Raw genomic sequence first — 24,781 nt, 5'->3', positions numbered from 1 at the left:
TATTTTGTGCAAAATAATGAAATAATTAAAGACTTTGAACAACTATCAGCAGAAAAAGCAGTTGTGAGGAACACGAAGAATCGTATGGTGAATGTATGGATATCTCAGACTTTCAGAAGCACTTATTTCATTGGAAGCAACACATTACAGAAGTTCGAGAAACGTAAGCGATGACAAAATTTGCACTGTGATTGATATGAACACTATACCTATGAATGCAGTGTTTCTTCCAAAAAAAAACCACAGCTGATTCATTAACTAGGCTTAAGTAACTTCAATTGTCAATGATATAGACGTACACCCATTTGAAGTAATACCAGTATGGTATGTATCTTCTCTATGCATGCATTGAAAAGTTAATACAAGTATGTTACGAAGTTTTATTTTAACGTTAATCTCGCTTGTACGTTTATTTTATAATGCTCTATGAACTAGGTTCTACTATAACTTATTTTCAAACCTGTGATCTGCGAGGAATTTGTAAACTTTCAAGTGACCAACTACAAACCGGTGATGTAAGGTCACAAAACATGATTTCAACTGTTCAGAGACATAGAAATTATGAAGCCTGCTACTTCTAAGGCACAGCTGTATCAGGAAAATTGACTTTATTGTATAAGATTCAGCGCATTCTGCTCTGCACTCTACAGTGTATTAAACAAAATTGACGTACACATACTCTAATTATAACCTTAATTTGAAACTAATCAGATTACGAGAATAACGAGAAGATTATCACCAAGATGAAGACACCTGTCATATTCTGCAAGTAACGAAGTGAGATTGAAATAAATTCTTTCCTCCGTCGTTTTTATTGTCACAAACTTCATTCGATGTGGTTCATGTGCATAGATATTATTTGACAGTTCGCAAGTGTAAACATGGCGGCGTGTGAAGGTGTAGATGAATTACCAAATTTGAAAATAGAAATTGAAAATAATGTTGAAGAACCTATGGAAACGGATGACTGCAGGGCAAACATAGAAACCGAATATTTGAAAGATGATATGGAAGAAGGTGAAATAAGCGATTCGAGGGACACAATTGAAGATGTGGACCCAAGGCCCACAGTGTCAACACACACATCACGGGTAGAAATTGATTTTATTCACTAATTGTTTCGTGTGTATTTGAACTAAAAGTCAGACCCTTTTTCCATTATTATAGTAAGAGAATGATACCAAGTACGTTGTCGTGGCATTACAAATAAATTAGTTCGTAAAATTCTTTAAATGGTTCGTAGTTAGGGTGTGTATGTGAAAAGTTGGCGAAGCAGTGTTCGGATGACTACAAAATCGTGCAGGTTCTCAGTTTAACTACTCATTTGCGTGCTTACAAACTATGTTGTGGTATGATACAGAAGTGCCAAAATTAGGGCATTGCAGTTCGTGTATTAATTTACAGTGTGTTAACGAGAGACCTTATGTTTACATGTAAGACTTTGTGTATTTACACTCTTCATTAATGATGTATGCGTTTTTAAGTTGTTTCGTTTTCATTGTAACAATCTTTGCGGAGCTGCTTACGAAACTGGCACGTGCATTACGTCTTAACAACAATAAAGAAAAAAAAACATCTTTTTAACTTCAGAAATAAATTTGTGAATTTGTAGGAATTATGCTTGATTTGAAATAGCGATTTTGTAAGGCTTGCGCAATTTGTGTCAGAAGGAGTAATACATCTAATATAAAACCTTATCTTACATTACTTCTAGTTTGTTTTAAGCAGTCTTGAATTGGACTATAACAGTTACAGAGCCCCTTACAACATTTCGCAGCTCTCCACTATAAAACTCCTAAAATTTTAAATTATATATATCCTGAGATCAAATTTCGTAAGGCTTGGTTTTATTTTGTAGACAAGTTGCGGTCGACAGAAGTGTTGGACCCCAATGTGTGGCTGTGGGGTCAGCCGAAGTTTTTGGTACCACCTGTCCACTTTGACTCGAATCATAAGTGTGTAGTGTTGTGTGACGTCGTGGTAGTGGATTGTGTTTGCAAGAGTGTTGGAGTATGTGGTGATGCTCTCTAGTGTGAGATTATTATTTCTAAATTGCTGTTAGTGATTCATTAGACTTATTGAGTGCTGTTTGTAAGAATAATATTAGAAGAGGTTCTGGGAGTTTGTTAGTGAGCTATATTCACGTTGGCAATTATGGGTATTAGATTCGTTTTTGGGTTTCATGTTATTAGTGCAGTGTGTTGTTTGTAGTTGGAAATTTGACTTTATGTTTCGTTTTTTTGTTGGTTATGCATGTTACGAGGAAGTTTGTCAGTACGTCCCTGAATGCTGCAGTGAGGGACAACAAGTTAACCACGATTAAATTCCTGTGGTCATTCAGTTTAATTGCCAAATACGTGAAGTGTTACATTTGTGGAGAAGGTATGAGTTTGACTGGGTTTGCTGCATGTTGGACCAGTGACCACTACATCAAGTGATGTATGCAGGAAAACATATGGCATTCTATCCAAATGTGTTCCTGGTTTGAAAAGCCAAGGCTGGCCATTAAAGAGATTATGTTAATGACCTATCATTCTTTACTATTGCTAGATTTATTTGAATGACTTGTTTTTATGTAACATTTCTATGGTTTTATTGTTTTGTTGTAGTATGTATGTTGTCTGTTTTCATACCTGCCTGGACAGCTTTATGCATTCAAGAACTGCTTAAGGGCTGGGGCCAGCTGTGCCAGTCCTGGTTCAAATCCACATGGCAAGTTAACTGCAAGAGGGATTGTGCCAGCTAGCCCATATATGGTTTTTAGGTCATTTCCCACATCCTGCTAAGTGAATGCTTGGGTAGCTCATACAGTAGAGCATTAGTCCGCGAAAGGCAGTAGGTCCTGAGTTTGAGTCTCGGTCCAGCACACAGTTTTAATCTGCCAGGAAGTTTCACATCAGTGCACAGTTCACTGCAGAGTGAAAATCTCATTGTGGTTTTAGTGATTGCTGAGGATTTCATTGCCTGTTTTTTGCTTTATTATTTGTTTTGGCATGTCTTATTGGTATGGGTGCATTATATTTAGTTTCTCCCTGCCCAGAAACGGGTCAACAGAAACCTCCGATCTTACTCGTCGGCTTTGACCTGTGACGTAAGCGTGTTTTGGTGTGTGACGTCATTACGGCGCGGAGTTTTGTTTGTTATTGTGGCGTGTTTGTAGATGTCGTGGGGATGTTTGTTGTGCCCTCTGGTGGTGTGTTCATGGTTTACATTTGTTTGGTTTGTTGGGGTCAGTTTTCTGTTGCTCAGTGGTGAGTGCTGTGTTCGTGGTTTTGAAGCGGAATTTGTATTAGTGAGTTAACGGTTTTGTGTGATGGTTAATGTAATGGTAATTGCTGTACGTCGTGTGAGTTTGTTATTGAGTGTATTCGGTTGTGGTTTTTTGTTCAGGAATGGATATGAAAGACCGCATGAATAGTGTTCGGTTGAGGGCGATGATGGGCGAGATACCGTTAGACCTGATCAAGTTTCTACAGCTATTCGGATTAATTGCCGAAGTTGTAAAGTGCTCTCTTTGCCGTGTGTGTGTGTGTGTGTGTGTGTGTGTGTGTGTGTGTGTGTGTGTGTGTGTGATTGTGGTGGCCAATCTAGGTTGTGGGGCTGGAACTTTTTTGTGGTAAGTTCCTTTTTTTTTTTTTTTTTTTTTTTTTTTTTTTTTTTTTTTTTTTTTTTTTTTTGTATGTGTTGTGTATTGGGTATAGGGAAGTGTTTCATTGAGATTTGTGGCTGTGAAGGTTGGTATTGGTATTCGTATTGGAAGATGTGTTTGAGATCATAGGTCATGGGTAGTGGTCGATATGGGATTGGTAACTGGTGTTGAGCTATATAGCTGGAGGGAAGTGTTAATATCAATGTTTGGTGGAGTATGTCGATTTTTGTAATTGGAGATGGGATCAGGAGTTGCTGTTGAGCTATATAGGTCAAGGGAAGTGTTCGATCACAATTTATGGGATCGGGAGCTGCTGTAGTTGTATGTAGGTTAAGAGAAGTGTTTGTTTGCTTTTGCTAGTGGTGTTTTTTGAGTTTTGTATTGGGGGATGTGATCGGGAGGTTCTGTTGAGCTATATAGGTCAAGGGAAGTGTTCGATCCCAATTTATGGGATCGTGAGCTGCTGTAGATGTATGTAGGTTTAAGGGAAATGTTTGTTTGCTATGGTTTGTTGTTTTTTTTTAATTTTTGTATTGGTGGATGGGATCGGGAGATTCTGTTGAGCTATATAGGTCAAGGGAAGTGTTCGATCCTAATTTATGGGATCGGGAGCTGTTGTAGATGTATGTAGGTTTAAGGGAAGTGTTTTTTGAGTTTTGTATCGGGGGATGTGATCGGGAAGTTCTGTTGAGCTATATAGGTGAAGGGAAGTGTTCGATCCTAATTTATGGGATCGGGAGTTACTGTAGATCTATGTTGGTCAAGGGAAGTGTCTGATTCTGGATAAGAATGTGTTTTTTTCGTATTTGGTCAGTTTCGTGATGTTGATTTTTTTCGTCGTTTTGCGTGGTTTTGTATGGCGGTCGGTGGCTACATTTGTGTATATTTAGTTTCTCCCCACCCAAAAACCCCCAATTTCCCACGCTTGTCCCGTTAGAGTCATTAGGATTTTTGTGAAACCTGTGTATTTCAGTGTTTATGATACGTATGCGATGTTTTTATATCCGCCATATTGGAATTGTCGTTTATGGTCGTTTCCGCCATATTTGTGACGTCATGGGTCAAAGCCGACGGGTAAGATCGGACGCGTCTGTATTTCCCCAGAAACCCCTAATTCTCAGCATTGTTTCACATTATTTCTGCAGTTAAATATTTCCCATTTTATTTGTGTCTATTTGCGTGTGTAGTGAATGACATCACGGTCACCATATTAAGCAAACTTGACATAGGGATGTTAGCCTATTTGATGACATCATGGGTCAAAGCTGATGGGTGGTGTGCACTCTTCAGTTGTCCTCCTGTAATTTTGTAGTATGCATTACTTGTGAAGAATGCTTTAGCTCCTTTTTTAATAGCTTTATCTTTGTAACCTTTTCATTTTCCTAGGGTGATTTATTATGCAGATATATTCCGTGATAGAAAATGCTAGGGTTGACAGAAGCTTCTAGGGTTGACAGAAGCATCCGATCCCATGCGTCGGCTTTGACCCGTGACGTAAGGGTGTTGTCGTGTGTGACATTATGACGGCACGGAGTTTGGTTTGTGAGTGTGGCATATTTGTAGATGTCGTCGTGTTGTGGTTTGTTGTGCTCTCTGGTGGTATGTTCAGGGTTTTCGTTTGTGTGGTGTAAGGGGCTCAGTTTGCTTTTGCTCATTATCAAGAATTGTTAGAGTGTCGGCTGTGTTCGTTGTGGAATTCGTTTGTGAGTTAACGATATTGTGTGAAGGTACGTCGTGTGGTAATTTTAGTAAAATTAATCGGTTGTTGTTTTTGTTCAGGAATTGATATAACGGATAAAATTAACACTGCACAGGTCAAGGGAAGTGTTCGAACTCAGTGTGTGGCTGTGTAAGTTGGTATTGGTATTGGGAGATGTTTTTGAGGTATATAGGCCAAGGGAAGTGTTTGATCCTAATTTATGGGATCGGGAGCTGCTGTTGAGCTATACAGGGTGTTACAAAAAGGTACGGCCAAACTTTCAGGAAACATTCCTCACACACAAATAAAGAAAAGATGTTATACGGACCTGTGTCCGGAAACGCTTAATTTCCATGTCAGAGCTCATTTTAGTTTCTTCCGCCTACGCTCAATGGAGCACGTTATCATGATTTCGTACGGGATGCTCTACCTGTGCTGCTAGAACATATGCATTTACAAGTACGACACAACATGTGGTTCTTGCACGATGGAGCTCCTGCACATTTCAGTCGAAGTGTTCATACGCTTCTCAACAACAGATTCGGTGACCGATGGATTGGTAGAGGCGGACCAATTCCATGGCCTCCACGCTCTCCTGACCTCAACCCTCTTGACTTTCATTTATGGGGGCATTTGAAAGATCTTGTCTACGCAACACGGTACCAAATGTAGAGACTCTACGTGCTGGTATTGTGGATGGCTGTGATACAATACGCCATTCTCCAGGACTGCATCAGCTCATCAGGGATTCCATGCGGCGGAGTGTGGATGCATGTATCCTCACTAACGGAGGACATTTTGAACATTCCCTGTAACAAAGTGTTTGAAGTCATGCTGGTACGTTCTGTTGCTGTGTGTTTCCATTCCATGAATAATGTGATTTGAAGAGAAGTAATAAAATGAGCTCTAACATGGAAAGTAAGCATTTCCGGACACATGTCCACATAACATATTTTCTTTCTTTGTATGTGAGGAATGTTTCCTGAAAGTTTGGCCGTACCTTTTTGTAACACCCTGTATAGGTCAAGGGAAGTGTCCGATTCCAGATGACTATTGTGTTTAGTGGTATTTGGGGAGTTTTGTGATATCGATTTTTTTCATTGTTTTATGTGGTCTTGTATGGGGGTGGGTGTCTAAATTTGTTTATATTTAGTTTGCCTCCACCCAAAAAACACCCCATTTTCCGCGCTTGCCCCATTAGTGTCATCAGGCTTTTTGTGGAAAGTGTGTGTGTTTGTTTTTCGATGTATTTTCGTCCTCATAATGTGTACGTAATGACTTTATATGTCCCATATTGGAATCATGGTTTTTGGTCGTTTACGCCATATTTGTGACGTCATGGGTCAAAGCAGACGGGCGGGATCGGACACTTCCGTATTTCCAAATGCTGTTTTGAGATTTTTGTTTGTTTTTCCTTTGTAAGTGTGAGTCCACGTTGGCTATTGTTCCAAGATAGAACTGTTAGCGAAATACGATATGCACAACACATTGGCAGATTTACTTACTTTTGCAGTAAGGATACCCAGTTTTTTTCTGGTTATGTACAAAAGGCCTACCTACTACTTTTAGTTATTATTCTTAGCCTACAGATACATCCTGCAGTTTAGACATCATTTTCATGTTTTGGATCTTCAATTTCCAGGAAGAAATCCTATATCTAAGAATTGAGTATATATAGGAATAGTGTGAACACTTGAACAGCATGACACTAAAAGACAATGGTTTACAAACTGGTAATAGAACCCTAAGAGCATAACATGCTGATATCATTATTTTTGCCTGTGTTCGTTCATTCTGTGTTAACTGACAGTCAGTATTCACATCTAAATATTTCATTTGCTACACAGTCTATAGATTAACAATATGCTTAATGCGACTGAGTTATTTTCCCTCTTTACACTGAGGTGCATACTCCTGTTTGCTTTTTGTTCAATGTTAATTTATTACGTGTTGTCCCATCATAAACATTCTTGAGGATTTCAGTTGTTTTCTAATATTAATTCTGGTGCTTTATCAGACTCTACAATATTGCTGACATCAGCAGAGAAAACTACTTTTCCGTGTCTTACATTATTTAGAAAGTCCTATTTGATATTTACTCAGAGTTTGTCTTCAGCAGGTGTGTAAACTATTTTTACCTTTTGCACCCTGTTTGGAAACATTTGTTTGCCATTCCTCATACACCTAGACCTTCTAGCTTGTCTTTTATGGTCAACAGTGTCAAAAACATTGACAACTCTTGAATATGCCTGATATGCAGTCATTGTTATCAAGAGCTGCAAGTACCACTTTGTGAACCGTGTAAAGGCTGATATTGTATTTCTTGTACTGCAGAAACCATACTGTTCTTCGTTATTGACCGTTGTTTCCAGTCCCTGTTGGCTTGGGTGACTAGTGTTCATACGACATGGTATATGGCTGTGAGTGGCACATCACTCCTTGTAAATATGCATTGATACACCAAACAATTAGTCAAACTTTCATGGTTTTGTCATGAGCGCATCTTAACACTTTGGCTCATTTCTGTCATGCGTTACATCAACCCATCCTATTATGTCAATTCCATACAGCTGGCTCCTACACGCCTCTTCACTGCTATGACTTCACCTTGTGCTGATCCAAATTGACTGGTGTACCCTATTAAGGGGATGATTAATAAGCTGTCCGGTGAGGTGGTTTTGGCTGTGGCAGTGAAATGAAAAATAATCAGTGTTGCACACAATGATGTATGAGTCGTGCTTTACGGTGTCGTGTTAAGTGCGTTATAACGAGTCTTGCTCATTTGTTGCTAATAACACTGATTATTGTTCATGTTTCTGTTATCACTGTCAATAAGTATCCTTGAACTGAATATTACACAGTCTAATTAGAGACTGCCCTGCCAGCTGGATATGTAACATTTAATTCTATACATTATTTTGTTTGTAGTGGAAAATAGTGTTTTCCATTGATACTAGCATCACATGACATTTTCGATGAGAAGCCTTAATTTTTGCTCACTCCATGAGCACAAAATGAAAACTCTCCTGCAGAACATAGAGGTTTTCTGAGCATTCTTAGGAAAGACACTGGGGTATGTGGATAGTTTTCTATTTGTCCACTGATTATTCAGTCGAATCTTGTCAACCTGCAGCTGACCCTTAACTGCCTAGAAAAATGGGAGAAGACCCCAATTTTCCTTTTTTTCAAACAAAGTTGTTAACATAAATATTAATTGATGTATTTTTATTTTAGTTTTTTATGTACCTCATCTGTATTAGGTATAGCTCTTACCTGAGAATTTATGGTGTTAACAAAATCATACTACATTACAAATCAATTTATTACCACAACATTTATTTTGCAGTCATGTTCATTGGCTTCATCAGATGCAATGAAATTGTTACATTCCAGTATAACCTATACTTTGAGCCACACTATGGATATGTAAGTCACCACAACCAAGATCTAGAGGGACTACTATCAAACTCAAACCAACTTCCACTCTCTCACTCAGAAGCCCAAAGCTCTTTGGAACTTAGATCAACAAAGTAATAGGTCATTGGTTTGTTTGAAAGACCAAAGAAATTTTTTAAATTTAGTGTGATAGATTTAATCCACATTTTTCGTGAAGAAATTGTCCAAACTGTCTTCGATGTAGAACTTTCTACAATCTTAAGAGCAGTAGTGTAGGCAAATATGATGAAAGAATGAAATTTATTTGGCCGGCCGAAGTGGCCGTGCGGTTAAAGGCGCTGCAGTCTGGAACCGCAAGACCGCTACGGTCGCAGGTTCGAATCCTGCCTCGGGCATGGATGTTTGTGATGTCCTTAGGTTAGTTAGGTTTAACTAGTTCTAAGTTCTAGGGGACTAATAACCTCAGCAGTTGAGTCCCATAGTGCTCAGAGCCATTTGAAATTTATTTGCTCTGATTAACAGTTATTCATATGATGTGCATCCATTGTCTGTACTCTGCAGGAATAGAAACTTCATGACACTATTTGTCAGTTTCTTTGCTCTGTGGGAATCCAGGTGAATAAGACAGTGAATATAGTATCAAAGGAGGCTTGTAAGAAAAAGACTATGGCACAATGTGCCATCATCACGCAACTAATTTATCTGTTCTTCAGCAAATAAAAATGTTTAGCTCAAGTGAGGAGCAATAAGCTTTATGTTGAGAAGGCTGTCGGTTGCCTCAGCCCAGCATTTGACATACCTGCTCACCATTTAAGTAGCTACAGTAAAAGTGCAGAGTGGATTTTACAATTTTGGCTATTGCTGGCCCTACTCCGAATTCAGTTCACATTTTGTTGCGGCTGTCCTTTTTATGCTGAATGTTTTAAACCTTTCTCTGACTAGTTTGTTTCATATTGTATTTCAAAATGTGTACATTTTCATTTTCTGGTCCAGATTGATAGTTTTGTATTTTGTGCATATTAAGGTTTTGTGTGTGTGTGTGTGTGGGGGGGGGGAGGGATGAACGGTCACCCATCCAAGTGCTGGACAGAGCCCAACAGCACTGGACTTCGGTGATCTGATGGGAACCGGTGTTACCACTGAGGCAAAGCTGTTGGCTAGTGTTGTGATTATGGATGACATCATTTATACTGAGCTCTTAGCAAATGATCAACAACAAATTTCTTGTGAGAAAATATGTGTTGTGCTGCTATAGTTAAAATACTATCTCTTTAAACTGTTGTTTACAAGACAATTGTGGATGAGCACATGTTATCCTTATTGCACACTTTTGTGCGATGCATACTTCGTTTCTTAAAGATGAGATAACACAGAGTAAAATGTTCGTATGTCGTCATTGAATAAAAATGAGTGAAGAATGTTTATTCATTTGTCTCAATGGCTTGCAATACGATGAAGCAAAAAAGTAGGTATGAATGTATTTCTCCCCCCCAACTTAATTTCTCATCAGTATGTAAATCCACATGTGTATAAGATTGTGCATTGGTTACTAATTCCTGCTTATCCTGTAAATTTAATGCAGATGTCGTACTCTTTGAATTGTAGAATTGAAAGTGTATCGTTTTGAGACCATTTACAGAAAATCAGTCAGTATTCCTCCTCAACACATTATTTAAAATTTCTTCTGTTTTTGTTTGTTTTTTTGCATTTGATTGTAATACCTGTGTCATCTGAACAAGGACTAATCATGCTCGATGTGTATTAAATGGGAAATCATTAACATATGTAAGAGATACGCTGGCACCCAGTATTGAATGTTTCGGATCAGAAACCTTAATGACGCAAGAAAAATATCAGTTTCCTACACTTGAATTAAGATACAACCATTTGCATTGATTTTGTTAATTATGAAATGCACCATATGTGACATATATCATTAATTCCATAAGACATCCGCATTTGAAACAAAATGTGATTTTCACACAAAAATACTCACAGGAATGGTGTGTTATTTAATCCATGTAAATTCTAGTGTATGAAGTATAGGTAGTATTATCAGTTGAGCCATGCTGCTACAGTCCGAATTGTGATTTCATAAGTATATTATTATTTCTGACATCAAAAACTGTTCTACAGCACATCACTCAGTGGCAGCCGATGTGTAAGAGCAAGGAAGCACCTGAACACCCGAACTTTTGACACTTTGCGGATTTATTGGCTATTTTTATGTGAATGCTGTATATGAAAGATATAGCACTTAAATCTACTGTGCTACAGCTTCTCTAGACTCCATGAAACTTGGTGCCAGGGTTGCGAGCACACTTTCAGTAGTGCACATTTTAAGGAGCTTTTACACATGCACAACTTGTGCGACATAATTGACTTATAGGTCAAAAACAGGCAGATTTGATAAACAACATGAACGTTTCACAATGTGCACAGCTTGCCCTTGCCACTCGACTAGTAGATTACATCAGTGCCACCAGGTGGTAGAACACTGCGGCAGACTTTTATCCTCGTTCGCATGGCATAAATCGTGATAGATTATAGCAGTCTCGTTAGATATGTTATTTCACTCACTGTATGCTGTAGTAAAATCAGATCGGACATAAATAAATGTTAAAGTTGTACTGACAGTAAACCTATTTTGTCGGTTGCTGAATGAGTTATAGTATATCAAGTTATAGATTTTATCATACAGTAATCCATTGGAGAAACTGACAAGGATCTCCTAATTGCACCCCCCTCAGATTTGGTGGTATGATGGCTCAGTGGATAGCCCTTCAGAAACTGAACTTAGATCAAGCATAAAAACAGGAAGAAGATATAATGAATTACAAAAAGAGAAGCAAAATATAAACAGTGAACAGTCTAAGCTCAACATGTGCAACATCGACCAAATGTCACAGGCAACATTGTTGTGGTTCTGTGGTTATGTGTTGTACTACAAAGGGGGAGATCTGAGTTCAGTCCTCCTTTGTACCTCATTTTTTTTTCTTTTTTTTTTTTTCTACAAAATTATGAACAGTCCATCCAGTCATTGACGTGTCTATTCGCTGTATTCAAATAACGAAGGGACCTCCAAATGTACGTATTTCCTATCTGTTCTGCACGGGTACCACTTTTTATGACTCTTGTGTTCCATTTTGGAAGTTTTGACTCTTGAATTCCTTTTATAGTTCACATCCACTTACTTGACGTTTTCACTTTTGTGAGAGATCTGTGCAGTCTCTCGCCTGCTCTCACTTCATCACATATACTTAAGACAGTAATGTATTCTTCCCACATGACTCATGTTCTATAACCAGTGTATGGTATGACAATTTTGGAGACTACAGAAGGAAAAGAGACATGTCATTGACTGGACAGACTATTCATAAATTTGTGAAAAAGAAAGTGGGGCACGATGGAGATTTGAACACCCGTCTTCCGCATGGCGGTCTAATATCATGACCACACAGGCATGACACCTTGCTTCTTGTATTTCCCTCTGTGTTGCCCTTTTTAAACTTGACCATACACTGTTTTGTTTGTTTCTTTTTACATACTTCAGTACACCTTCGTTCTGGGCTGTATTACCACTAAATCTGAGGGGAGTGTGATGGGGAATTTACCATGTGAGAATCATAAGGGCCTAAAGCACATCACTGTTGATTGAGAGATTGTGACATTTATTCATGCTTCTGAAGTCTGTTTATTTTATAGTGAGTCAGGTTTATCTGTTCTGTAACTCACATTGTATGTATGAAAATTCATGAAAAGCTGTATCACTGGTTGCCTTGATATTCACTTAAATGTGGAATCGATAGCAGTGTGCTTTAGGCTCTTTTGGATCTTAGCCTCCCATTTGTATTCTAGTCAAGTGACCCATGTTGGTAGACATTACTACTTGCGATTAATCATTTCTACAAATGGCACTTTGTGTTCGGAGTTGGTTGTTTACCGTGAAGGAATTGGCTTTCATGTGCAGCATAAACATGAACTACGTTGAATCTATTTTAAATGCTAACAGAAAAGTAAAGCTGTGAGGATGGGTTGTGAGTCGTGCTTGGATAGCCCACTCGGTAGAACCCTGCCCGCGAAAGGCAAAGGCCCCGAGTTCGAGTTATAGTCTGGCTCACAGCTTTAAGTTTCCAGGAAGTTTCATATGAGCACACACTGCACTGCAGAGTGAAAATCTCATTCTGATAACAGAAAGGTAAATTACCAGGAAAAATTAGCCACAAAGGAGCTAGGGCCTCCGAGAATAGATCCTTTGATTGAGAGAGTGACAAAATCAAATTAGCATGAATACATGCAAACATTTAACAAGGAAGAGTACAGTTAGCCCAAGTTGTTTGCTTGCGTGCAGTGCAAGAATATCCGATTTTCAGCCCGGAAGTAAATTTGTGAACTAAATCATATGTTAGGGATCTTGTACATTTGCCGCCACCCCCCCCCCTACTCCCCCCCCCCCCCCACACACACAGTGCCACTACACAACCCCAGATGACCAATGTCAGAAGTTATTGGTTGTGAAAATTAATTACTGACGGGTGTGCAAGTAGCATTAACTCTGTCCCCGCCCCATCTCCTTACCTACTCTCCCGTTATTTGATCAAGGGTGAGAGAGTAAGATACTAAGCAGAATTTAAGAAAAAATCTCTGTCTTTAATTATAAGAGCAGTTAATAACACTGTCTCAGTAGCTGGAAGTGCATGCCAGAATGCCTGTATTATACTCCATAGGGTAACAGATACGGAGACAATGTTCGCTACAGCAGCTTTTCTCAATAGTTGTAACAATATGTGATGCTTATGCTCAATCCTGGTCTGTTTGCTAATCTGCGCATACAAGCTGATTCACTCTAGCACCACAGCAGTGAGCAAACTGCTGGCTCATGGTGACTACTGGTGATTAACAGTGGGGGATGAAGAGGGGAGGGAGGAATTCGAGCATGTTAGCTCTGCAGGAAAAACTGTTGTCAACAGGACTATTCAGGGTTGCCACAGGTTCTGGAAATCAGGGAATATCAAACACATCAGAGTAATTTGAAGAAAAAAAAAAAACACTGGAAAAATCTCATTTTTGTCTCAGTAGATTAAATGGTTTTCTTACTGTGGTATCATGCATTGTTGCTGGGTGAGTGCAGCTGAATACTTGCACTGCTTCCCTACTCCCTCATTACTACTGCTTCTCCCCTTCCTACAACTCTTCTCAGCTTGCAGTCAGTGCCACCATCAATCACTTCCTGTCGTTAGCCTAGCAGCTGCCGGTGAGAGGCATGAGGGATGATTTGTTTGGATCTGATTCTCAGAGACTGTAGACGCAGTGGCCTCAGACAGAGGTCATGTGTGCATGAGTTGTGTCTGAGTGATTATGTGAATGTGTGTGTGCTCTTGTTATCTGACAAAAGCTATGACCGAAAATTTAGTTGTAAGAGGATGATTGTCTTTTCTGTGTGCCTGTCTGTGGCTCAGCAATTATCTTCACAGTGAGTTGCTACCTTTCCTCATTATTATTGATTCTCAGAGTATTTGAACTAGTTATCTGTTGCCTGGATTGATCACAACAGTCTTATTTCGTCGACATGCTGTCTGTGGCTCGTGAATAGCTGGCCACACGAGTGGATTTTCATGACAGGCCAAAACCGCAGACTGTTTTTGCAGGTATCTGTAATGGATCAGGCATGCCAGTTTGAAGCCATTCGGTTCCCACTAATGTGCAGGCCCTGCCCATTGGATCTAGTATCACCAATCTGCCCGCAGGCCAGGTCTGTGTGTGGCGTAATTCGGCGAATTTTCGTGGTTTATCCATGGACCCAGGACTGCAGTGCTCCACAGCAGGCCAGAGGCCTGCTGTGGAGCACTGCCTCTCACCGGCAGCTGCTAGGCTAACGACAGGAAGTGATTGATGGTGGCACTGACTGCAAGCTGAGAAGAGTTGTAGGAAGGGGAGAAGCAGTAGTAATGAGGGAGTAGGGAAGCAGTGCAAGTATTCAGCTGCACTCACCCAGCAACAATGCATGATACCACAGTAAGGTGGCCATTTCATGAGTTGTGACTGTTTCACCGCAAGTACGTTGTGCAGTGTGGCATTTTATAGACTTTTATTTGTTCTAGTACATTTTGGTACTTTGAAAGGAGTTTATATGTTACAAAGTATGGATGATAGGAAGAAGAAAATTGTGTCAGTTGCTGGCAGTTTGTACATTATGTACTCATATATTTCTCGAAAGAAGAATCACACAATACCTGCGGAATAACAGCTATAACACAGTGGGTAATAACTGATGATAACGAACGTAGTAGAACCAAAATTTAATTGGCGGTCACATACAGTGTTAGTTTACATGATTCTTCCTCTTCTTATACACTTCTTTCAAGAGGCCTACTTTTTCTGAGGTTATTTCTGAAATGAGTGAGGGTATTTTAAATCTGTCTTGCTACTCCAAGGAAATGCGTATTTTTGTCACCAAATGTGTTTCATTTTATTGAAATAAAATAACATCAGTCATCTTAATGAAACACACATACCATTTGGCTTGCTTTCTCTATCTAAAAACAGTTCATTACAAAAGATGTTGATGTTAGTACTTAAGAGTTTTGCTCACATCAGGAAACCCCATCTGCTTTTAAGTTTTTTTGGATATTTCCTTGTGTGTACTCTTGTTTCTTGTACCATAGCTGCAAAGGCGGATTGTCAACTTACATCTAACTTACCCTTGAGATCTCAAAATTTGTCGGGGGAAAATCCTAAAACTTGTTTGAAAGTCAGGGAAATATCAGGGAATTTAACTTCTGGAAACTTGTGGCAACCCTGCTATTAGACAGCCATTAATTTTAGTTCTATGGAGATGTATGGCTTCACAGTGCCCAATTCTCTTTTATGGCAGATTTATTTTCTAAGACAGTTGCACTGATGAGAAATAACAGCAAAATAAAACTTACATTTCTTTTAATTGTTGAATTGAAGAACATGGTGCAGCTAAGTACCAAACATGATATTTTTTACAATTAGTGAAGCCTTATGTTAAATGTTGTTTTCTGACGAAGGTTAAATTGACATCAACTTATGATTGTTTTATTCACAAAGTTAGTTAGTTACATATCCATAGATTATTTAACAGTTCCTTTATTGAAATGACGTGGAACGAGTCAGTTTATGCGATATGTGTACATTTTTAGTGTTAACATTGAACACGTTGGTTTTTAGTTGAACTCACACAACCATACTTAAAAACTAGGATTTCTTAATAACATTTCTACACTGGATGTTGATGAGTATTTACGTTGCTTGTCACCAAATCATCAGTGTCTCATACCACTTTCTGAGTGCTACTAATTTGAAGGTAAGCTTTGAAATTAAGTCTGTCAATGAGCTTCTGTGGGCAAGTTTCGTTCTCTCCATGCAGAAAACTGTTGCTCACACATACACTCAGATACAAACATTGACAAAATTGTAGCTACAAACTTGGATAGCCGTGGAAATTTATATTTAGGAAAATTTTCGTACAAGTCTACAAGACTCATTTTATTGTGAAATGTATTACACAATTGCTTTTTACAATGTAGGTCTAAACCTTCAAATTGTAGGTGGTATCCTTTACTGACATGTTGTAAATCTATCTGTACTAATAATAAGACTACAAAACCATCGCGTATGTCAGTTTCAATGTGCAAATAATCAAAACTACTAGACGAATTTTCATTGGGTTTTCACAGATAACTTTGAATGTAGCTTGGAGCAACATATAGGACACATTTAATCAATATTGGATCAGAGAAAAAAAAAAGAAATTGTAATTTAAACTTCTATCTAATTTGAAGAGTTAAGCACAACATAGGGTAACGTATTTACTTTTAGAAAAATCTGTTTACTCTTTGACATTTGAACTGTGTCATATTTGTGAAAATTCTTCTGTTTATTGATATGTTCTACCTAATATGATTCAGCGTAATGAATGCAATGTTTATGCAAGCCTCAACTTATTTGTTCTGAACTTCCGTACTAATCTTATTAAATGTGAAAGTAACTATGTTACTTTTTCACTACTAAACTGCTGAACCGATTTCTATGAAATTTGTTATGGAGAGAGCTTGAATCCAGAGGAAGAGCATAGGCTTTTGCTCTCTCTCTCTCTCTCTCTCTCTCTCTCTCTCTCTCTCTCTCTCTCTCTCTCTCTCTCTCTCTCTCTCTCTCTCTAAACAATGGAAAGGATAGTTGCTACTGACCATATAGTGGAGATGCTGAGTCACAGATAGGCACAGCAAAAAGACTGTCAGAAAGTGAGCTTTCAGCCAACAAGGCCTTATTTGAAAATAGACCAAACGCACATACACTTGTAAAATAGACCACACGCACACACTTGTCTGTGCCTTGTTAACCCAAAGCTCACTTCCTGACAATTATTAAATTTGTTGTGTAATGTCCACATTGTATGATGTATAGTTACACCTTCAGTTGCAAGATGTATAGATATGTGGTTCTGCCCATAACCTCCACACACAACACTTGGCAACGAAACTGTGCATGCTGCTGTGTCATGTGTTGGGGAAGTGGAATGATTGGGGGGGGGGGGGGGGGATGTTCAATCACATATCAGTATCTGTGCTTACTGCTTACCAGAACAGCAGACACATGAGGGCAGCTGATATTATTGTACATAAGACAGCTGATACCCAAGCACAGCCACGGGTAACAGCTAGTTTGAGTTCTAAAAAGCTGTTCAGATTCTCACTACCATGAGACTAAATAACTAAAAATATCAGCTTCATATAAAAAAAAAAACCATTCAGATTTCACTTACGCTGGCTCCAGGGTACATTCTTAGAAATCTGTCTTAACAGATTAGCAATAACAAGAAAGGGGGCTTCTCATAAGGCTTCCCATCTCAACTCCATCTATATGCTCATTGAACTGGTCACTGAATGAAAAGTAAGTTGAAGTCAACATATGTTGACATAAGAAAGTTAATTCAACAACAAACCTAACCTCAATTAATGGTAATGAATCAGAGAGAGGACACAAGTTAAGAAAGAGAGCACATAAAAAGTTACTAAAATATCACAGTCATTCAAATGCAGTTCCTCTAATCGACACACTTGAGGTTATATTAATAACTGACATTATAAGTAGAAACAGAGGTTTATGCTTAAATTCTGCTTGCAATCCTGCTCCCTCCCTGATCAAACAACAAAGGGACAGATTTACTGCCTGTTCACCCATTGGCAATGAATACTCACTACTGATAATTTCAGAAAATGGTCATCTTTGGTTGTGTGGTGGCACTAGTTGTTTACAGTTTGTGTGTTTATCTGCATATACTGTGTTTCTTGGTTGGCATAGCCCCCATCTATTTAGGGATTAAATTTGCTTGAACAGCTCTTTATTGTTGCATTTGGGGCTTGGAAAAGATGGGGTGTTCACCTGTTGAAATACTGGTGATTGTTGAAGATGTCACTTAGCTGCATTCCCATAAGTTGTTTGAACTCTTTATATGTTCCATTCACATTTGGAGCATGGGAAGAATGATTGATTGAATGCCTTTGTGCGTGCTGTAATTATTCTGATCATGTCCTCATGATCCCTATGTGAGTGATTCATGGAGGGCTTTAGTGTATTTCTAGAGTCATAATTTAAAACTGGTTCTTGAATTTTTGGGAGTAGACTTTCTTGGGATACTTTACTTCTGGCTTCAAGATTCTGCCATTTCAGTTTCTTCAGCATCTCTTTGACACTCTCCCATGGGTCAAACCTGTTACTATTTGTGCTGTCCTCTGTATTCATTCAATATCCCCTGCTATCTCTATTTTGTATGGGTCCCAAACTCTTGAGCAGTATTCTAGAATGAGATGCACAAGTGATTTATAAGCAATCTCCTTTGTAGCCTGATTACACTTCCCCAGCATTCTGTCAAGAAACGAAAGTATGTGTCCTGCTTTACCCATGATTAAACTTACGGGATCATTCCACTTCGTATCCTAGCAAAGTGTTACGTCATGGTATTTGTATGAGTTGGCCAATTCATACTGTGATCATAGGACATTATAGTCATAGGACACTTTTTTTTTATTTTGTAAAGTGCACCATTTGACTTTCCTGAACACTTAAAGCATGTTGCTAAAATTTGCACTACTTTGAAATCTTATGAAGATCTGACAAGATATTTATGCAGCCTCTTTCAGACAATACTTCATCATAGTTAACTGTATCATCTGCAAAAAGTCTGAGGTTGCTATTAATATAGTCCACGAGGTCATAAATATACAACAATAACAGCAAGGTTCCCAACACACTTCCTGGGATACACCGGAAGTTACGTCCATACCTGATAATGACTTTCCATCCACAATAACACAGTTCGTCCTCCCACCCAAAAAGTCCTCTATCCAGTCACAGACTTCATGTGATACACCATGTGATTGAACTTTTGACAGTAAGTATGGGTATGGTACTGGAGTCAAATGTTTTTTGGAAATCGAGAAGTGCTGCATATACCTGGCTTTTAGTATGTCTTGTGAGAAAAATGTTAATTGGGTTTCACATGATCAATGTTTTTGGAATCCATGCTGGTAACTATAGATAATGTCATTTTGTCCAAAATACCTCGTTAGGTCTGAGCTCAGAATATGTTCTGAAAGTCTACAACAAATCAGCGTCGAGGATATTGGACGGTAGTTTCATGGATCACTTCTACTACTATTCTTGTAAACGGGTGTGACTTGTGCTTTCTTCCAACAACTGGGCATGTTTTTTTGTTCAAGGGATCTACAATATAGTTAGAAGAGTGGCTAACTCTGCAGCAAATTCAGTATAGAATCTTATAGGTATTCCATTGGGCCCAGGAGCCGTGTTCAATCAACAAGAGAAACTCAAATTTTGCAATGATACTCTATAGTTTATTAATGACGGAAGCAAAATACATCATGGATGTTCTTGACAAAGGCTGTACAGTAATTCTCCACACTCATGAAGACAGAAAGAATAGAAATGGTATATTCCAAACCTTTGAGAACATCTACATAATTTTGTCTCCTTGAGAAAATACACATCAGACAGTTTTAATTAAAGACATTTATTCTTTTTTGTGCATATTGTAGGCTTTTTCTCTGTCCAGATATTGTAAAATGGAAATACCTCTTTGCTTTAAGATATTTCATTTCTGTTGTGGGAGAAGGCTAGTAGGAAAAATACTAGGTTCCTGTGCAACCTTTGCTATGTGTCATCAAAACAGTACAGACAGCAAAATAAAAATTAAGAAGACAAAAAGCACAAAATACCTTAATAGCAGAGAGCTCGATGAGAATAAATTGACTCAAGATGTTGGCAGGCAACAATACAGTCCCGTTCTGTACATATTCAGGATTTTGGAACTTCACAAAATCAGACTAGCATTGCTGTCACTGAGCCACTCGATACAGGTGGCAGTTGATTTATGCACAAGCACAAGGCAAGTGTTGATTTTGAGCAAGTCATTTATGTAAAATAGGCTTTACTCTGATATACACTCACAGGAGACCATTGTGGTGTAACTGTAAGCCTAGTAGGAGAGCAAAGCAGATTTGGTGGAAGTTATACCTTTTCCTTTCGCCAACTCTATAGTTTATCACATTGAAATGTATAAGTTTTGTTTTGGCGTAAGCATAATTTTCTGTTGTACACTTTTTAGTTATTCTACTCATGTCTAAACAACCCCTCTTTGCTGTTTAGAAATTCTACCGCCGAGCAAATAATTCATGCTAAACTGAGTTGTCTACTTTCTTGTTGGAATGATTGAACAAATAATTTGCCATATTAATTCCACAACAGTGGGTGCATTTTTTCAGAGATATGAGACCTATCTGCTTTTGATAGGTTTGCTAGACTGCTATTTGTTAGTTATATGCATGAATATGAAATAAATTTACTTAATGTTCATAATTTGTTTTAATTCATATCTAGTTATAAAATATATCTAAAATTTACATCCCATAAAACTTTCAGTTTATTATTTCAGGATATCGAGCGAAGATATGAGAATAAAGCTGGTGGTTTTGTGACAGGAGTAGATATTTTTGATGAAGATGAAAGGAAGAAACTTGATGTTCGAGCCAAGAGATTTGGACTCAGTCCTTCTGAGAGCAAAGCCCTCACAGAGCAACAGTTGAAAGATCTGTATGCAAGGTTGTAATCCCATGTAAGATGATTGTGTCAGTCCATTTTACCCAATGTTAATGTTTGCTTATGATTCATTGACTTTTCTCAACAGTTTGGGAGTGAAACCTGCTGAGAATGTTGAAAAATATTATCGACTCAATGCCATACACATGCGAGGTACAGAGAATATGAGTACTCAAGACATTTTTAGCTACTTCAGGGATTATGGACCTGCATCTGTTGAGTGGATAAACGACTGCTCTTGTAAGGTTTGCCATTATTCACAATTCCTGAAATTCTTAGAAACTGATCAGTTGAGTTGTAAGTCTCGTAGTGTACCTTATTTTGTTTACTTTCTCATGTTTCTTCTTTTTTTAACTATTTTTATCTGAAGATATTTTGAAAGATGAATTATTATGCGATGTGATTAAATAGTAGCAGGAAATTTTTTTCCTTATTAAAGAATCTTTATTTATTCATTACCATCAACTTCGTCCCCTGGAAAGAAATCCCCCTCAGATATAATACAAATCTGCCAGTGCTTTTTCCAATCTTGGAAGTACTCCTGGAATTCACTTTTCATTATGTTGTTCAACTCCCTCAGCAGTTCCATTTTTATCTTGTCAATGGTGGCAAAACAATATCCTTTCATGGTTCACTTCATAGAAAGAAGTCGCAGGGGGCCATGACCGACAAATATGGCAGGTGAGACAACATTACGGTTTTGTTTTTGCCTAAAAATCGTGAACAAGCATTGAGGTGTGAGCGGTAGTATTATCGTGATACAATTTCCAAGAATTGTTTTCTTCAAATTGCTTCATGCAAACGGCGCATAACTTTCAGGTAGTGTTCCTCATTGGCCATATGACCATAAGGCAGGAACTCGTGTTGCATTATCCCATTGTAATTAAAAAAAAAAAATAAATAAAACACGTGATCGAGCTTGTTGAAATTTTTTCCGTTTGGGCTCATCAGGCAGTGCCCAGTGGGAAGATTGGGCCTTCGTTATGACATCATACCCATACACCCAATTTTTGTAACCTGTTATAATCTCCTTTAGAAGTTCTTGTTCCTTGTTGATTTCCTTTACCAGTTCATGAGCGATGTCTGTGTAACATTGCTTTTGCTTGAAATTCAAGAATTTCAGAACAAATTGTGCTGCTACGTTTTCATGTCCATATCGGCCGAAAAAATTCCTTGGCACGAACCAAAGGATATGGTGCTGCACGTTGTTCCATTTTTCAAGCAGAATTTAATTAAAATTCTTCAAACCATCTTTTTCAAAAGTAAAAATTTGCTGAGCACTCAGAAACATGTATAACCTTTTCAACTGTCAACAATAATGTTAAACATTCAAAACAGCTGAAAATTCAAATGTACCTCTGGAACATGTGTACCACGAAGATAAGAAACATTTATAGATGGGTATATAAATCCCATAAAATTTAAGATTTCCCATTACTTTTTGATCACACACCGTATGAGTAGCACTTCAGACTCAAGTCTTTTACAAAGCACCAGCCGCCCGCCCCCCCACCCCCCCACCCCGCCCCCAACCCCAAGCCAACTTTTGAGAGAGGAGGGATCAGAGAAAGAAGTCTGACTCAACATATGAGGTGGATGAAAAAGGTAATGAGACTGGCATCATTGTGGACAATCTGACAGTGTTGTGTTGTTCTGTTAATGTGGACCATTGTGTTCATCCCTTACAGATGCTCAGTCTGAGTTTCAGCTCCATACAGCCATAAAATGATTTTTGTGGGTGCCAGCAATGAAGTCATGTTTTTGCTGTATGTTACAAAAATATTTGTTTTTTTTTCTGTTTTTGTCTTTAACATTTTTACCTTGGCTTCATCAGCCAAATGCACATGGACCTTTTTTTTGTAGCACATTAAATTTCCAACAATTTGTGCCAGGTAAACTTCTTGTCACCAAGGTGCAGAGCTTAAAAGGAATAGCAAATTTCGGAAATTATCAAAAAATGCAGAATTTAACATTGTATCTTGTATTACAAAACATTGTTAAATAGATAATAGTGCTTACCTCTAATGGTCAACTTTTGTTAATCCCAAGAAGCCCTCCCCCATCAGAGGAATATTACGTTCTGCTTGGGCTTATGAGGAGGTGTCATGTGCCTATTTTGTAGAGAAATACATCTCTCCTTTTAAAATATATGATCAGTTGTTCCTTAATTAATGTAATTTAGCATGGGGGGGGGGGGGGGGGGGAACAGATCTCAGCTGCGTATGGGCATTCCATTAAATGCAATGGAAACATGTGAAAATTTGTGCCAGTCTGGGACATGAACCTGGATGCTTGGCTTCTCTGGAACGGTCACCTTATTGCCTTGCCTATCTGAGCATGCCTCCTGTCCGGCCCAAATCTCCACATGCCGCACATTATAGATTCATTTAATGCAATGCCCATATCTTCCTGAGATCTGAAACTTTCGCTTTCATTCTACATATGCAGCTGCTGAATTATACAAATGGTGTTTGTTCTTTCAAATATGTGCATTGGTGCAACATTTTGTAGGGGTATGAAATGGAAAGATCACATTGGCTCGGTCTTGGGTAAAGCAGGTGGTGGGCTTTGGTTTATTAGTAGAATACTGGGCAGGTGCAATCAGTCTACGTAGGAGATTGCTTACAAATAACTCATGTGACCAGTTCTAGAATATTGTTAAAGTGTGTGGGACCCATACTAGATAAGACTAACAGGGGATATTGATTGTATACAGACAAAGGCAACATGAATGGTCACAGTTTTGCTTCATCCCTGGGCGAGTGAACTTGAAGCCCCATAAAGGTAGACATTAACTACCCCTAGAAAGTCTATTTAAAAAGTTTCAAGCACTGGCTTTAAATGATTACTTTAGGAATATGCTACAACCCCCTACAAATTACTCACATAGGGATTGTGAGGATAAGATTAGAACAGTTACTGCACACACACACACACACACACACACACACACACACACACACACACACGGAGGCATTCAGTCAGTTATTCTTCCCACACTCCGTACGTGAGTGGAACAGGATGAAACCATAATAACTGATACAATCGAACGTACCTCTGCCATGTACCTTACTGTGGTATGCAGAGTACAGACGTAGAATTAGATGTAGATGTAATATCATTTAATTATTGGTGGATGAGGCTCAGAAATTACAACAGCTTAAGATACTACTAATGGTTTATTATTTCCTTGTTGTTGTTGTTGCTGTTGTTGTTGTTGTTGTGGTCTTCAGTCCTGAGACTGATTTGATGCAGCTCTCCATGCTACCCTATCCTGTGCAAGCTTCTTCATCTCCCAGTACTTACTGCAACCTACATCCTTTTGAATCTGCTTAGTGTATTCATCTCTTGGTCTCCCTCTACAATTTTTACCCTCCACGCTGCCCTCCAATGCTAAATTTGTGATCCCTTGATGCCTCATAACATGTCCTGCTAACCGGTCCCTTCTTTTTGTCAAGTTGTGCCAGAAACTCCTCTTCTCCCCAATTCTATTCAATACCTCCTCATTAGTTATGTGATCTACCCATCTGATCTTCAGCATTCTTCTGTTCCACCACATTTCAAAAGCTTCTATTCTCTTCTTGTCCAACCTATTTATCGTCCATGTTTCACTTCCATACATGGCTACACTCCATACAAATACTTTCAGAAATGACTTCCTGACACTTAAATCTATACTCTATGTTAACAACTTTTTCTTCTTCAGAAATGCTTTCCTTGCCATTGCCAGTCTACATTTTATATCCTCTCTACTTCGACCATCATCAGTTATTTTGCTCCCCAAACAGCAAAACTCCTTTACTACTTTAAGTGTCTCATTTCCTAATCTAATTCCTTCAGCATCACCCGACTTAATTCGACTACGTTCCATTATCCTCATTCTGCTTTTGCTGATG

At 38.5% G+C, this 24,781-nt stretch overlaps 1 protein-coding gene across 1 annotated transcript in view; it reads left to right on the top strand.

The window, feature by feature from the left end:
- Window positions 1–873: 873 nt before the first annotated feature.
- The window catches only part of LOC126251777 (nuclear cap-binding protein subunit 3-like), an 84,693-nt gene continuing 60,785 nt past the window's right edge, over window positions 874–24,781 (top strand). Inside the window, exons 1-3 of the mRNA XM_049952403.1 lie at window positions 874–1,091; window positions 20,722–20,888; window positions 20,974–21,125. Of these exons, the coding sequence (XP_049808360.1) occupies window positions 882–1,091; window positions 20,722–20,888; window positions 20,974–21,125 (529 nt within the window). The 5' untranslated portion in view covers window positions 874–881. The remainder of the gene's footprint in view (window positions 1,092–20,721; window positions 20,889–20,973; window positions 21,126–24,781) is intronic.

Source organism: Schistocerca nitens, chromosome 1, assembly GCF_023898315.1.
Source record: "Schistocerca nitens isolate TAMUIC-IGC-003100 chromosome 1, iqSchNite1.1, whole genome shotgun sequence".
Lineage (NCBI taxonomy): Eukaryota > Metazoa > Arthropoda > Insecta > Orthoptera > Acrididae > Schistocerca > Schistocerca nitens.
This window is presented reverse-complemented; position numbering and strand designations above follow the sequence as displayed.